The 15,345-nt window shown below is 43.0% G+C and overlaps 1 protein-coding gene across 5 annotated transcripts; it reads left to right on the top strand.

Moving 5' to 3' along the window:
• The first annotated feature begins 240 nt into the window (after positions 1 to 240).
• Positions 241 to 14,925, top strand: LOC147128454 (low density lipoprotein receptor adapter protein 1). 5 transcript variants are annotated; one of them, XR_015083787.1, is made up of 11 exons: positions 241 to 533; positions 7,005 to 7,147; positions 8,080 to 8,192; positions 10,989 to 11,103; positions 11,450 to 11,522; positions 11,601 to 11,693; positions 11,996 to 12,126; positions 12,704 to 12,738; positions 12,928 to 12,956; positions 13,237 to 13,767; positions 14,160 to 14,925. XR_015083787.1 is itself a non-coding variant. In XM_086018327.1 (10 exons), exons 1-10 carry the CDS (start codon positions 440 to 442, stop codon positions 13,281 to 13,283), a joined length of 873 nt encoding a protein of 290 aa, XP_085874453.1. In that variant the 5' UTR covers positions 241 to 439; the 3' UTR covers positions 13,284 to 14,925. The 5 variants fall into 5 exon arrangements, 4 of the variants coding, with proteins under 4 accessions (XP_085874453.1, XP_085874457.1, XP_085874454.1 ...); XM_086018327.1 differs by having other exon boundaries at positions 13,237 to 14,925; XM_086018331.1 differs by lacking the exon at positions 13,237 to 13,767.
• Positions 14,926 to 15,345: the final 420 nt, after the last annotated feature.

A 15,345-nucleotide genomic window follows, 5' to 3' on the forward strand; every position in this document is an offset into this window, starting at 1 on the left:
TCACTCACTGCATTTTATAAATCGATTTAAATCGATGTATTTAATGTTATATTTTACTTTGCTTACTATCAAAAAATGTAATACAGTAAATACAATATATGACATCTAAGATACACATGATTTCTGATAACAAAAAAAAACAACAACAACCACACAATAACATAAATAAAATAAAAAAGGAAACATAAATATGGATAAGTTTGGGCGCCCGCCTCTCTAGTCTGGAGAGACACGCCCTCAACACCGAGGTACGCCGGGCAGTGTGTCGCTCTGCTCGGCTTCAGTTGCTCACCGGTGGCTACCAGCACCAGCACCAGCACCAGCATCAGCACCAACCAAACTGGGAGCGGGACACCTCGAGAGTGGCAAGCCGGACGACGAGGCGAGGAGGTGGGCTCTCTCCCTCTCACTAGCAGCCTGCTTGTCGAGCGGAGCCTCCATGTCGGCCATGGACGCGCTGAAAAACGCCGGGAGGGCGATTATCAAGAGCCCTGGCGTCCCGCGACACACATGGGCAACTTCCAAGCACGAAAGTAAGTCGGACGGCCATTAAGGACGCTTCAAAATGGCGGTGGTGTTCCCGCCAAAATAGACGCCCGGCATTCTTCAACGCAACTTTCGTCATCATTTTATTAGTCACCTACTTAGAAAATGTAAATGTCAAATATATTTCTCTTACAATAATGTATAATCAACTTAATGTTTACACTGAATTCAGAGTTGTTAACTTCGAGTTGAAAAAAAAAATCGATAATCAAATGCTACTTTCAGGATTCTTTGGACTTATTAGCTTCACGTTTAATAGATTTTTTGTCATTTGTTACCTTTTATTATAGTACCTTTCCTCATAAAACATAAATTATGCTATGATATTCTCAATATACGAAAGTTTAATATTCAACTTTAGTTGTGAAATGGGCTGTGTGAGGAGTTGAAACAGCGCAAAGATTAGTGGAGTTAAAAATAAACAAAAAAAATCAATCTCCGGTGCATCTAGAGAAGAGGAAAAGTACACTTGATGAATATGATTGTAGTGCACTGGGATTGTTTAAAGGATTGTATCGGAAACTATAGTATAGCATCACTTTGAGGAACTGAAAATAAGACTCACTTGTATACAGTTCTCAAAAACAGGAGCAAAGTGTGTGTATGTGTCAGTTGAAGTTTACCATAAAACTGACCGACAGCAGAGAATTTTAAAATGTTTAAATGTCAACATATTCAACCAAACCACATCATTTTGTCGAACGAAAGGCCACTAGCTTAAGGCTGACATACAACGCCAAACACCTTAGAATGGGCTCATGCAAATTAGCACTGATAATCGGCTAATTATTAACATTCAAACTGCGGCTACATTAACAGACACGTGCTCACAAGGAATCGTTCCTCACAAGTTTGCGGGACGTGCTGCCAGCAAACATTGATGGACGGGATTTTTTTTTTTTTTTCTGTCGTTACCACGGCGACATCTGGCGCGCGTCACACGGTTATCTGCAAAAATCACTCTCTCTTTGTTTTGGCAGCAGAATGTGAAGATAGCTTTGTGTCTGAGGACCACTACAGGGAAACACACTGAATAAATGAGGAGACTGTCGCTGTCCAGAGGCTCCACAGAAAACCAATTAGGAGAGAGAATAGTGGCAGCGGGTTGCCAGCATGTGGCCACGCGTGTAAATGCAAATGAGGCGAAGTCACTGTCGCACATCTATTAGAGGCAATTAAAAGAGGCTCTTGAGGAGCTAGCATACGCTATTCCTCAACTATTCCCACTAGGAAAGAGGAGGAATTGTAGACGTATCTAGGATATTGAAAAAATGCTCACCAGGCTTGCTGCTAGCACAGCCGACACGTGATCACAAACGTACAATTGTTTTCATCCGCCTTTAGTTGCTGCTTGTGGTTTTTGCTGCCTTCACGTTTGTATTCAGTAAGTCAAAAGGGAAAGCATGTTGAACTTTCAATTCACCCCGGAGATGCTTTGCCAGGCCATCACATTCAGTGACCTTCTGTTGCTGCTTCTTTGTGACTCTTGCCGCCTTCATTTTTTTTTTTTTTTTTTTCATGACTTGCCTTCCCACAAAATGATTTTCCGGAACTTCAGACATTTTAGTTTCTGTCAGTTTTGTCCTCAGGATGTGAAAAGTATTTTCAAATTCCACTTTCCTCCGTTCCTTCAGATTTGCCCTCACTAAGTGAAAAACCATGTTCTGCTGGGTTGACATCAGGGCACTAGCTGAATATTAATTTTTTTTCCCTACAAATATCTTGAGTCAGGGCCACTTTCCTAATCTTTTATGCCTGATAAAACTTACTCATTCCTTAACGCTGCCTCGCCACGTCGGCGCCTCACGTTGTGTTATGCTTTGGATCGTACGCCGCTCCTTTCCTTCCTTCTTCCCAAGTTTAGCATCCGCAAGCTCGAGGCCCTCTTCATCTGCGCGGCTGCTCGAGAAGAAAGTGACATTTTATTGGCGCCGTCATCTGCCGAGGTCAAAGCAGACGCAGCTAGGAGGGGGTCGGAGTCTGAGGCGCAAGCGTGTGCCTTCGAGTGCGATCCGTCCCTTTGAATCAAATCACGCCACATCAAGGGGCGGGCTTATTTTTATGTATCGCCCAAGTCAAGGTCGACCATCTGTAGGAGGAATCATTATGAAACAATGCAACCTAAGGTGACGTTTCCTGCTCTTACAGCAGTCAGGATCATGACTGGCTGGAGGAGCGATTATCTCTCAGCGCCTCATTAGGACTCCGTGGAGGAGACGGCGTAATAGCGAGACAACACCGCGAGCGTAAATAATCACCAGTGGTTGGAATGATAACGCTGACGTGTTGTTCGATCGACTGTAATTGAGCCACCCTCCCCATAGCCCTGAAGAGGACAGTAGATTGTTGTCACGTGTCAAACAGCCAGTGATTGCCAGAAATTCCTGCAGCTCCCTCAGTGTTGCAGTCGACTTCCAGGCCGCCTCAGCGAGCAGTTTCGTTCTCATTTCACTCGTACAGGTTATAGATGATACTGAAGTAATTTATCGTCGTCTCCTTTTTTAATTTTTTTATTTTATTTTTTTTACTTTATTTCTCACATCGTCAATTGAGGATATTTACCAAATGTCTGTGTCTAGTTTTGAAACATTTTTAGTACTTTTCATACAGAATTGTGTTAATCGGAGGAAAAAAACAACCTTTGCTTGACATGGTCAGAGAGGCAGTCATTTAAGTGTTTGTTAAAAATTGTGAGTTTCCTGCGAGGAATCGAATCCCAAATCCATTAATAGTAGCACAAGATCTGATAACGTGAAGATTGATGATATTTACTAGACAAGCTTTAAATCCATTTACACTAACTCTCTTTCCATTGTTACATCATTTAGGTTGTGTATCCCCCACCTCATACCTGACATGCCGTAAATCGTCATCGCTTCAAATATTAACATAATTCTGTTTTCATAGCAGCAAATGCGATTTTCTGTCTTTAGATGCCGCAGACGCTCATATTGATTTTTCAAGTCTCAGCTTTGGGTTATTTAAAAAAACACTCCACGTCATATTGATTTTTTTATTTTTTTATTTATTTTTTTTTTTAAATTGGCTGGACACATCAGTTATAACAGGCCAAAAAAAAATCCCCGGACAAGAACAGCAAGCCGTCCATTTTGAGTAAATGCCAAGGCGTGAATTCGGGCAAAATTAGCGTTTGATTGGAAGCTGGCTATCCTCAACAGATGGATAAGTTGGCGTTTCAATTTGGAGCCTTGTTAAGCCCCGCGAGGCCTGGTTGGGGTGAAGTGAATTATGCAACACTGGGAAATGGTGAAACGCTATCTTTGGAGACTTGAGTGCTGCAGCGCACACACTCGTGTGTGTCAGTGGTCCTCGAAGTGAAAGCGTCGAGGTAAACTCTCTGCCTCTGTGTTCTGAGTCTGACGCTCCTAAAAATAACTGGAATGAATAATAATGACCTTACGCTGCACACAAACACCAAACCCAGCTTTTGAAAGGAAATTTGCTCGATTTTTAATAGATTCACCTTGTTATGAATTATGCAAATAGTAGATGAGCTATTTGAAGAACTGCGGTACTAAGTATAAAATTATTCATATCCTGGTATAATAAGAAGTTGGAGTGCCTTTTTTTTATTTTTTATATGTTGTGTGGGTATGTCATGAAAGTGTGTTAGAAATATTCGGGAAAAATATATTTTTATGAAAATGATTAATATCATTTTGAGCACATTAAAGTAAATGCAAACTTTTGCGCCGTCAGCTTTAACGTAATCCCGTATAGCACAGTACAAAAATATGACATTATTTCATTATATTAAACAATACAACAATTAATATTACAATACGAACATATAAAAAGATTACATTTAAAAATACACAAATGCGAAACGAAAATGTCAAGGGAAAAAAATGGACAAAAACCAAATATATTACTATACATCCATCCATTATCTATACCGCTTATATGTTTTGTAAGATAAATACCTCTATGTCAGTGTCCGTCAAAACTGTTGTCCGCTGGTGTTGTGTTTTGGACGTATGACATACTGTAGCTGTTCTTCGAAAACATGACATGGTGTTGGTACTACTGTGATGAATTACATACTTAGCAATGTCCAATACATTAGCGCCAACTCCACGTCACACTGCACTCGACTGATTGGCCCTGCTTTAAGGTTTCCGTCAGTCATTTGGCAGTTAAGTGGTGCACTGCATTAGAGGGGCTTCCCTTGGGACTGACCCAACCCCCCCACCTTTCCTCCGCAATCTCCCGAATGAGATCAGCCACCTTCAAAAGTGGAGGGCTCGCTCTTCCCGTGCTCAAGAAAAACTGCAGCTTTTGGGACTTGAAAGGGGGGAAAAAAAGGACGCGATTTGATATAAGCATCTTATTTTTCATTTATTTCTTTTTTTAAGATTATTTCAAGTAGAAAGATCTTTATCGGAATTATCGCCTTGCTCCTGGAAAGCCTTCTACTGCTTGGTTATTATATGCTTGATGACTAAATAGCTGCAGGGAAATACCACATTTTTTTGCATTAATTGGATTATACGAGTCTTTCCTCAACGGAATTTACAGTAGCTTAGAAATTGAATTGTCTGCCTTTGAGCCATTTGCCCATTTGATGTCCTCTTGTTTGAATTTGTGTCGAGTTGTCATGACAATAGCACCTTTGTGCCTGCCTGCGACACAAACAATTTTTTCAAAGTGCTGCAAAGGAAGAAAACGACATGTAGTTGGTAACTGAGCATGGCATTTATTTCGAGTGGACCTGGTATGGAGCCTTGTGGAACACCACTAGATTCCCGCTCTAACGGCAGGCAATGTTGACATTCATGGAGTGTGTCAAACTATTTGGGCGCTTGTGGATTGTTGCCCGTTTTATCGGTTGCTCGAGAGGCTGCATTTAATTAGCATCGCAAAATGTCACCCGGGCCTCATTTGCATAACACAGTCACACTGCGAATACTGATTGCGATGTTTTTCTTTCCCTTCCCTGGATGAATGTCACAATCCAAGTGCCTCATTGTTGTTTATTCACCTGGAGTTGCTTGACATCGCTAAGCTACTTCGGCTGCTAATCGCTAGTCGCTCTTGTGATGCCCTGCCAAGGCATTCAGCGGTGTGCTTTGTAAACTCCGCCTTCCCCCGGCTTGTTGAGGATGCGGTTGCCTGGCAACGGGCGCCGTTTGCTCCCGCGGCCCCCTCTCGTTGTTATTGTTGTCAATATTTGAGGAGCAGCTGCTAGGCTACGTCTCAGAGGCTCCCAGCGTTCTTTAACACTCTAATGGCTCTTTAATTGGTCAGAGGCATATTGGTTTTTCTCGTTTTTTGCCATTTAAGGCGCAAACACACACACACACACACGCGCGCCACCCTCCGTCTTCCCCAAATGTGCGGCCTATTTTCCGCCGTCAAGGTGATGTCCCAGATTCAAAGTATCCTCGGATGAATAAAAATGTCAATGCAAAGAGAATATATCATCATGTGTAGCGGGTGGGGGATGTGGATGCAGGCGGCGGCTCCGCACTTGGGGGGCTGCAAGACTCATAACGAGCGACTGAAAGAGCTGTTTTGACAATTTCCGGACCCACGGCATCATATTTGCTGTCGTTTGGGCGTCTGTATGCTACTTCCTGGTTCAAGGAGGATTGTATCGTTTTGGATTGTAGCATTTCGTGTTGTCTTGTGGGGTTGCGGTTCCATTGTTACTGATGAGGCAATAAAAAGAAGACGGCAAAGTCCGAGTAGATCAGAGGTGGGGAAGTCACCCGTTCGAATCACCTGATTTGACTGCTGTCAGACTAAAGTTGTCACGTTTAGGGCTTGTTTGGTTAAAACCGTTTGGCTCTAACTGTTCTAAACGTGCCTGACAAAATATTGATTCCGAGCTCAGCCGGGCAGAATTCCAAAACCTCTGTGGTTGTGAAACTCCACGTGCCGCATTTGCCAAGCAGGAGTGAGCTCACAGGGGCTAACGTCAAACTCATCCAAGCGGCTGGCCAGGCGCGATTGAAGAGGAGTTAATAATTCAGAGTTATTGGAAGGCGCTAGCGCGAGCTAGCGGGACGCTGCCAGTGTGCTGGTGACAGATGGCCCAGCCTGCGTGGACTGATCAGTGCAAGAATGTCCCAATAGACATTGCGCCCTCATTATACACGACGTGGGGATCTCTTTGTCCTAATCCGGACCAAGCGTTGTGTGGCTTACTTGAAAACATCTGGAGGTGATTTTAGTTGACTCCAGCACAAACGGCCCCAAAGTTAAGCAGAAATGCTCTCTGTGGTGGCCATTTTGTTTGCTGTTTGATGAATTCCTGGCATGTTGAGAAGAGCTTGAGAACAAATCCATTCCATTTATCACTTTATGTTAATGCGAGGTGTGCCTCATGTTTTTGTCAAGAAGCAATTCATACATTTAGTCAATGATGGATTTATCAGCCCAAAAGTGGGTCTTTCTTTTTGTGAGCGTTTTCCGTGGCGCTTTCCCCAATATAGAGCTTCCGGAGAACTGGACGGACACCAAAGAGACTCTTCTGGAGGGCATGGCGTTCAACGTTAAGTACCTGGGAATGACGTTGGTGGGCCAGCCCAAAGGGGAGGAAATGGCCGCCGCCGCCATCCGCAGGATTGCGACCATGGTGAGTGAGAAAGGGCAAAAATAATCGGTGATTTGCAAATACACAACTGAGAAAACCGACTGCCAACGGACTCATTTTCCGAACCACATCACCATCACCACCAATAGAGGGGGTGTCGGTTCATCTGGTAGAGTCGCCTCAGTATCATGATGACCCCCAAACCCCCCCCCCAATTTGTCTTAGTGAGAGAGTTAACCTAACATACGGATTAAGACGGAATTGATTTATCGCAGCAAGCACACGCTCGTCTCCGTCTGTTCCCTTGGAAACCCATCGACCCGAATGGGAACTGCTGATTTAAAGAATGTTTCTTTTTTTTTTTTTGGTGCTACACATGTGATAAAACCGTTTTTTTTTTTTTTTCCCCCCTGCCTGATAATGCACAGGTTAGCGCTTATTACAAGCACGATTGTGCTTGTTGAAGCGCTAGCTTTGCAGTTTTCATTCATTTCATTTGAATCTCCAGGGGGCAATTCAGTGTCCTTGGAAAGACCTCCCTGCTCGCACCACTGGTCTTTGATTCACCTTATAACTCCATTAAAATCCATGCTCCATTTCCATTGGGTGTTACAAAAAAAAAAAAAAAGCAAACAAAGTGCTGGTGTTAGCGGCCAGCTAATGGCGTCGCAAGCAGGTCATCAGGCGCCCTCACAGACTGCTGGCTCAGCATTACGGACAAATCAAGGGCCCAGATGGAGCACCCGAGGGGAGCCGGCGGGGGGGGGGGGGGGGGTCAACCACCGCCTGCCTGCCAAGTCCCAATCCAAGCACTCATTCTGGGTTACAAACGACACATCAACCCCAGACCCCCACCCGCCCTCCTTTGCTCTCGCTTGTCATTGCCGATAAATTCACATTTCACACATGGCTCAGTTTTGCAGCTTTGCTGGCAATCGTACTCAAAATGTCCTTACTTTTGTTGGAATCCTCAGGCCAGAGCTGGCGCCAAGAAGTTCCGCAAAGTAACGTTGACGGTCTCACCGAAAGGCATCGTCATTACAGACACGGACACGGCGGACCTGGTAGAAAACGTCTCCATCTACAGGTGACTCTTGTTTGGAAATGCACCCTAAGGAGCGCTGGTGCATTTAATGGTACCCTTATTAAAGCATCAGTTACCGTTGTGCCTTGAGGTACAAGTTGAAATGCTAAAATGGCCAATTGAAAAGAAAGGAAATGCTATTGAGTTGCTCCAAAACTTTTTTTTTATAGACTTCTTTGTGGATAGACTGCACATAAAGAATCAGCTCCTCCCAGAGGATAAAGAACACATGACTGCCAGAACTGGTATATTGTTGGTCTACATGTGTTGCGGTGTGTTTTGTGTTCAAACATCCATCATGTATTAGCATTAAGCTAGCAGACTTAAGGCGGTAGTCGGCTAGTCTAATTTGAATGGTGTCATACCGCAGTCGTCGTCGTCGTACGTAAAACTGGGATGGCAGTCAGATGATAGCCTGTCAACACGCTGGGCTAGAGTGGTAGTCAGTGTGCGGCATGTTTTTTCAGAAAATTCCATTTGTGTTTTTGAGGAAATTGATAAAGCCTTTTTTTTTTTCTTTCTGCATAATACTTATGAAAATAATCCCTTGATGGAGGTCAATATCAAAAAGGTTGTTTTAATGAAAGGAGGCAGTGCGCATGTGTCCTCTGATCCACCTTATCTGCCGTAACAGACCTCCGGGCAGGGGACTCAAGTCGTTGTTTGATCTCCGTTTCTCTCCCGCTCCTGCTGCCTTCTAATCTTGAACTCCCCCAATCGTCGCCCCTGACACAGACTAATTGGCCACGTTCAAAGCTGTGCTGTCGGCCGTCGCTGATGTGTTGTCAGTCTTATTCCATGAATGCAGGTATGAAAGTGCGCCCTCAATATACAAGCGACACGACTTTTTTTCAATCTACCAGCCAGTCATGTCATCCTTATATGACCTATAATGGATAAATGAGCAATGTCATTTTTCCCTGCAAGGCACCCGTCTGTTTCCAAGCACACGATTATAGAAAATAATGCCACGTTAATCGGTGACTCGTAAAAGTGTGCGTTCGTCTTTCGTGACCTTTTGCGAGTGCCTTCGCGTTTTGTTGAGTGTGGCTATCAAGGGAGTGTTGGTATGAAATTGATATTCGTTCTCCTCGCTGCCTCGCTCATCACAGCCAGAGGATCAAACGCTTGGAGTCCGTGCGTGCGTGTGTGCGTGCCAGAGCGTGCGCGCGCGTGATTCTCAAGCATGCTGTCAATCATGATTCCTTTTGCCTTCACAAGCTGAAGGCCCCCCCCCCCCCCCCCCCCCACCCGCACCCCCAACAAAATGATCCATTGTGTGGAATCCAAATGCCGCCTTCCCAAGAAACAATTGCAGATGAATAAAAACGATTTCATTTGCTTCCTACACTTCATTGAAGTCAAATACAAAAACTAGAACATCAAAAAAATACATTATAATAATAAACAAACGAAAATGTTAATGTTATGTTTCTGTATTTATTATACAATTATTTAAATAAAAAAAATTAAAAAAAAAAAAAAAGAATACTTGACTATAAAAGAATAAATTGCATATGTTTAAATTACAATAAATGTACTTTTTAAACTACATTTAGGAATAAGGTCTGATATATGTTGAAATAGGCCGTTTTCCGTCTCGACGTGCAATTTGCGTTTCACAGCAAGTTAGTGCTGGGGTGTCCTGGGCTTTGCTATGTGGGTCACTCGTCGTCAATGGTGCAAGCAAACACACCCGAGAAGGCTGCTTCATGCAAATTTGGATGATTTGTTTGGGCTCCGGCACAATACTGTGCATTCTTAGCAATAGACGTACGAGCGTCGGACTCTTTGAAGTCGGGCTGCAAATGAGCGGCGGCTCCACCGCAAACGCGCTGACGTATTGCATTATGGGAATTGCGCGCGCGAGAGCAGTCCACTGACATGGTCATTATTCAAATGATATGCCATATTTTTTGCCTTAATGAGACCAAGAGCGGATAGATGCACGCGTGTTAAATATAGACATCATTGTAAATACAGACTATCCATAATTATGATATTCGGAATTGGATTCATGATGCTTTTCTAGGTGCTCAAATCAATTAATTAAAAAAATATATATGTAGGGTTAACACAGTCTTAAATTGATCTTTTACTGGCCTTCCGATTTTTAAAAAAAAAAAGGCAGATGTCGATATTCATCAAAATGCCAAATTGGTCTCTCCCAAGTTATAAAACCGCCACATAGATGCTATTTGTTAGCCCTGCTATGGCATTTTCCATTACGTGTTAGCATGAAGCTAGCAGACCTCTCGGCAATGGTATGTGGTTCTTCGAAATACATGTGCAATTCTCTTGGTTTTACTTTTCGTTTGTCTACATTACAATTGTAGACAAAAAATTGCAAAGTATGAGCAGTATTAGCGCGCAAGCCTTCTGGTGCCGGCTGAATAGTGTCAAGAATCTGTTCATCAATCTCATACTCATAAATTCAAACAAGAAAAGACGAGAGAGGACAGAAAATGACATTGATCACATGTTCTCCTTTGCCACCGCGTTCACGTTTTGCCTCCAGATTTCGGAAATGTATTCATAATGGATCTAATTAAAGCTGAAATGCACCAAGGTCATGCATGACTCGTTGCATGCAGGGGGGGGGGGGTAAAAAAAAAAAAATCAGGATGAGTATAATGGTAATCCAACACATTCCTCCTTTTTCTGCATTTTCCTTCTTGACTGAAATGGAAAAAACTTGGACGCCAGCCTCCTTAGCTGCAGGAAAAACTTGACTATTTTGTTTTTTGGCGCTCATGCCAAAGTGATGACTATTGTTTTGTTTGCTTTGTTGCTTTCCAGAATCTCATACTGCACAGCAGATAAAAGCCAGGACAAGGTGTTTGCCTACGTGTCTCAGAGTGCCTTCAACGAGACGCTGGAGTGTCACGCCTTCCTCTGCCAAAAGAAGAAGATTGTATGTTTTGGGGGACATTAAGTAAAAAAAAAAAAAAAAACTTTAATTACTTAACACTAAAGCTTATGTCAAGTTTTAAATACCTTGACTTTTAATACCAACGGGTGTGTAAACTTAAGAGAACGACTGTACTCTTGAGTAGTGTCAGCAATGATGGAGGTTTGGCTCCACCTTGTGGTAGTGTTAATTTTACACTACATGGCCACAATATTAGGTACACCTGCACGTTGCAGTGATCCCTGAATAGGAGCAAATTGTATGTATTATTGCGTATTTTTAATGTATATACATTTATTCATACAAATTAAATATCGATCATGTACATGTATGTTTTTTCTCGATGCAGGCTCAGGCTGTGACGCTGACAGTCGCGCAGGCCTTCAAAGTCGCTCTGGATCTTTGGGAGATTGCTCAACAAGGTCATTTGAATGTCGACAAAGTAAATAACCGAGCAAACGTCTTCATATTGAGAGTTTTGTTTGCTCTTCTGTTTGTAGATAAAAGCAGGAAGGCAAGAAGCACGTGTTGCTCCTGTGCGGCCGGTAGTAACGGACACACGGAGGCAACAGACACTCACTGTCTTCCTGCAGGTAAGATGATGGAAAAAGACAACTAAGGTCGATGCCAATATTTAAATTAACTGATCATTATATTTTTCAGACTATAATCAACACTTTTTTTTTTTTTTATATAGTTTGGCTAGTTCTGTGACTTATACGGTACATATTAAAATGACAGCTAGGATCCAAAAATCCTCATTCCCTAATCAGAATAAATCATTGATCATTACCGCATTATGCGTTAAAAAGAACAAAATCGGCCGATTTCCCTTGAGGCAAGGTACCACCGTTTTCGGATCTTTTTTTTTTTTTTTTTGTATCTGCTTCTTCAGATGGCTCGAATGCGTGCGCGTCTGCCGGTGTGGACAAGAAGCTCTGTCGGCCGTTCCTGGCCACCTCCATCAGCTCGCCGTCGCCTCGCAGCAACCCTGCTCGGAGGCGACCCATCAAACATGACTCCTGGGTAGGTTGCCGCACTCAAACGCAGTTGGCTGTCGGTGCCGCTTCGGCGCGCCTTGTTGTACGGGGTAGAAAGTACAGGTATCGCTTTTCAAATATAGGGACTCAAAGTAAAAATTTGACAGAAAAATAAAGCAAAGTACCTGAAAAATGTAATTAAGTACAGAAAGAAAGTACTTTGTTACTTCCCACTGCTGTGTGAGGTGCATAAAAATTGTGTTTTGATGAATGTTTACACCCTCACATGACAATTCACTGTGCTGAAAGACTAGCTGAAGCCAAAACAAGAGGTCTAACAAAAATTCAAAGTTAACAACGCTGATGTTTGGTTGACACTGTGAGCTGATGCCACTGCGCGTGTTGCTCACTAGATGGCGCCACAATGATGAGTGTCAATTCTGGTTGCCCTTATCAATTCTGAAGAAAGCTTTTTGATTGCAATGCTAATGAATTAGACAGCATTTTATTTATTTATTTGAAACCGTTTGTGTGTGTGCTTTTGTTATGACAAGCTCAATAGGAGATGCACGTCAAAAGCATGGAATAATGCATGCATGTATTGATTTATGTTTTCTCTGCAGGACGTGGAGGACGGCCTCTTCGACCAACTGTCAAGGTAACCTTCAAACGGGACGCAACTTGTTTTTCACTTAAAATGGAAATGCAAATGAGTCTTGAAAATGTCCTCCTGTAGACTAAAGCTCAGGAACACTGTGATCCAATTTTTTTTTTTTTTTTTTTTTCCCATTTTCATGTGAGCCACATAATGGAGCTGCTCATTTTGTCTTATTTACGTTCCGTGCAGCAGCATGGACGTAGAGGACACATGCAGTGGTGAGTCTCCCCGATGGATGAAAAGTGTGGAGACTTAGCGCATGTTGTTACTGAGTTGCCAAAGATGATTTTGCTTTCCGGTCGACTGTGGCATGTGCTCGCTCCGCAATGTTGTGTGTGATTCAGTAGTAGGCTTCCCTTGGTTCTTTCCCTTTGCCTGCATTTCCCCACAGTCGTCTTTCTGCTATCCTTTGACCATCATCGTCGTAATCGTTTGAGATCTTTGACACAACCTTTGAAGGATTAAAAAAAAAAAAAATGTCCCCTGTATTTCCGTCAGAATGGTCAAGCCCGGCTCCTGATCCGTCTTTGACCATGCAGCTTTGAGTCGCGAAGACGTCGTTTGCGGCCCGCAACGACTTGCTCGCAGCGTCCGAACGGATCGAAACGGCCACTCGAGGGCAGTGTGGATCAACTCCGATGAACACTGACACCTCCAGTGTCGTCCCACAATCTTGACTCATTGAGGGCAGCCGCAATGAAGACAACCACTGCTTCCTCTTAGCACCATGAGGACAACAACACTGCGTCTTTTGAAATTAGGATTCCTCTCCAGTTTTTTTTTCCCAAGACACATTCCACCATTTCACCTTGGGCGATCTTGTCCATGTTGGGGGTTGAACCGATTCGTCGATTAGAAGTCGACGCGTTGCCAGGTCGACTTTACTACTCCGCATCAACGTTTGAAGCTTGAAGTCAACTATATGCTAATCACGCGTTTCAAGCATCTCGTGGAGGACTTTTGACGCGGCCATCTGCTGCCATGGCCCGAGTATAACACTGTGGCGCAGCGAAATTTCCCGGCAACAAGGTGACAGGCTTCATCAATCTGCGTCGGGGCAGAGAATATGAAAATAAGCTAGTTGTGGATAAGAATTGCGGTTAGCCTTACTAGCTTGGGCTATTCCAATTTCAGCAACGGGACGGCGCAGAGAAGCGCAGTAAAGCTAGATCTTGGTCGCCAAAATGTTATGTTCAATAATGCGCGGACACAACTGTATGATAAGCACAACTTTATTGATCAATAACACCAATAGACGTGTCAGAGTACGGCATTGTTCGCCATACCTATGCTACAAGCGTATGGAAATGTTTTAACAAAAAACAGGCAGGTGGCGTGCATCTAAGTCGATTCTGAAATACGATAAAAGGACAGCTAAAATGGTCCAAGGGAAACTGAATTTTTTATTTGTATTTTTTTAGCCTGGTGACAGTGTTGCATTTTCCCATGCATGCTATGCTACGGAACACCAGATGAGACTGGTGAAACATATGCGGGATTCCTACTAATTACAACTTCGTTCAGCTTAATGGTAAGTTGTGTTTTGAATTTTTAATGTTTTCATTTGATCTATATTTTGGTTGTTTATTTTTTAATTCTTTCACATCATTGAAATCAATTCTTCATGCAGTTTTTTTTTGGAGCATACGAACATGCTATACAAGCCGGCATTTAAAAAAAACAAAAAATACTTAAATGGAATTTTTCACCCAAAATGACTGTTTTGTTGTGACCCACCTTCAGTAGAGCGAACAAGTTTTTGGCAAAAGCAATAAGATTTGACAATTTATACAGCCAGAGAGCTCTGCTGCATCCACAAAGGACAGGGAGATGTGGCAGGAACAAGTAGTGAGACTTGTTATACTCGTATTTCTTTCCTTGTCGAAATCAAAGCCACAACTGCTGGATGTGGTGGGGCAGTGCCCCACTTGTCCAGTCATATTTGATTTTTATACACCTTTTTTTGTTTTTCTTTTGAAGTGATGCACAAACCTGACTTGGAAAAATGTATCATCATGACATGAACTATTTTTGGGGGGGATGTAGCAGACAACTGCATACTCATTGGTGCATTTAATGACCACTTTTGAGTCCAAACTCCTAATAATAAATGAGCATATTTGCAGACTGTGTACACTGCATATTAAATCATGTAAAAGAAACTGCGCGAAACTGCTTCCAAATGCACACGCTTGTCTCTATTACTATTCCATTTGGATCACTTTCTTTTTCCCCAAGTTACGAGCCGTCGCTTGGTTGATTCAATTAAGTGAACTGTGCTGTAATCCCCTCGCATGTGTGCAACCGGCCAATCAACGCCACCTCCTGATGTCACTCACTAGGCCAAGCCCCTCAACTCGAACTGGAAGCGGCTTGCGCCCCGCTTGTCTGCGGAATTCAGGTTTGTAAATCACTGTAATGGTAAACAGATCCCCGAGATGACTTTGAAATCAGCATCGCTTTTGGGTCGAAGATTAAATGTTCAATCTGGGCTTCTCACGTCAAGTATGAGGGAGAAAAATGGCGACGCGTTGGAAGTAGCTCAAAGTATGCATATGATTATGGTACAGACACGAGTATGTGTCGTTATCGTGAGAAAAGTTGATG

This window comes from Filicampus tigris, chromosome 20 (genome assembly GCF_054856515.1).
Source record: "Filicampus tigris isolate MCC_2025a chromosome 20, RoL_Ftig_1.0, whole genome shotgun sequence".
In the NCBI taxonomy this organism is placed as follows: domain Eukaryota; kingdom Metazoa; phylum Chordata; class Actinopteri; order Syngnathiformes; family Syngnathidae; genus Filicampus; species Filicampus tigris.

Bases quoted from the DNA above. Each gene is read 5' to 3' on its own strand.
- LOC147128454 (XM_086018327.1), top strand. From the start codon at position 440: ATGTCGGCCATGGACGCGCTGAAAAACGCCGGGAGGGCGATTATCAAG. The intron at 11,523-11,600 runs GTCATTTGAATG...TTCTGTTTGTAG, and splicing joins TTGGGAGATTGCTCAACAAG to ATAAAAGCAGGAAGGCAAGA. The intron at 11,694-11,995 runs GTAAGATGATGG...CTGCTTCTTCAG, and splicing joins CACTCACTGTCTTCCTGCAG to ATGGCTCGAATGCGTGCGCG.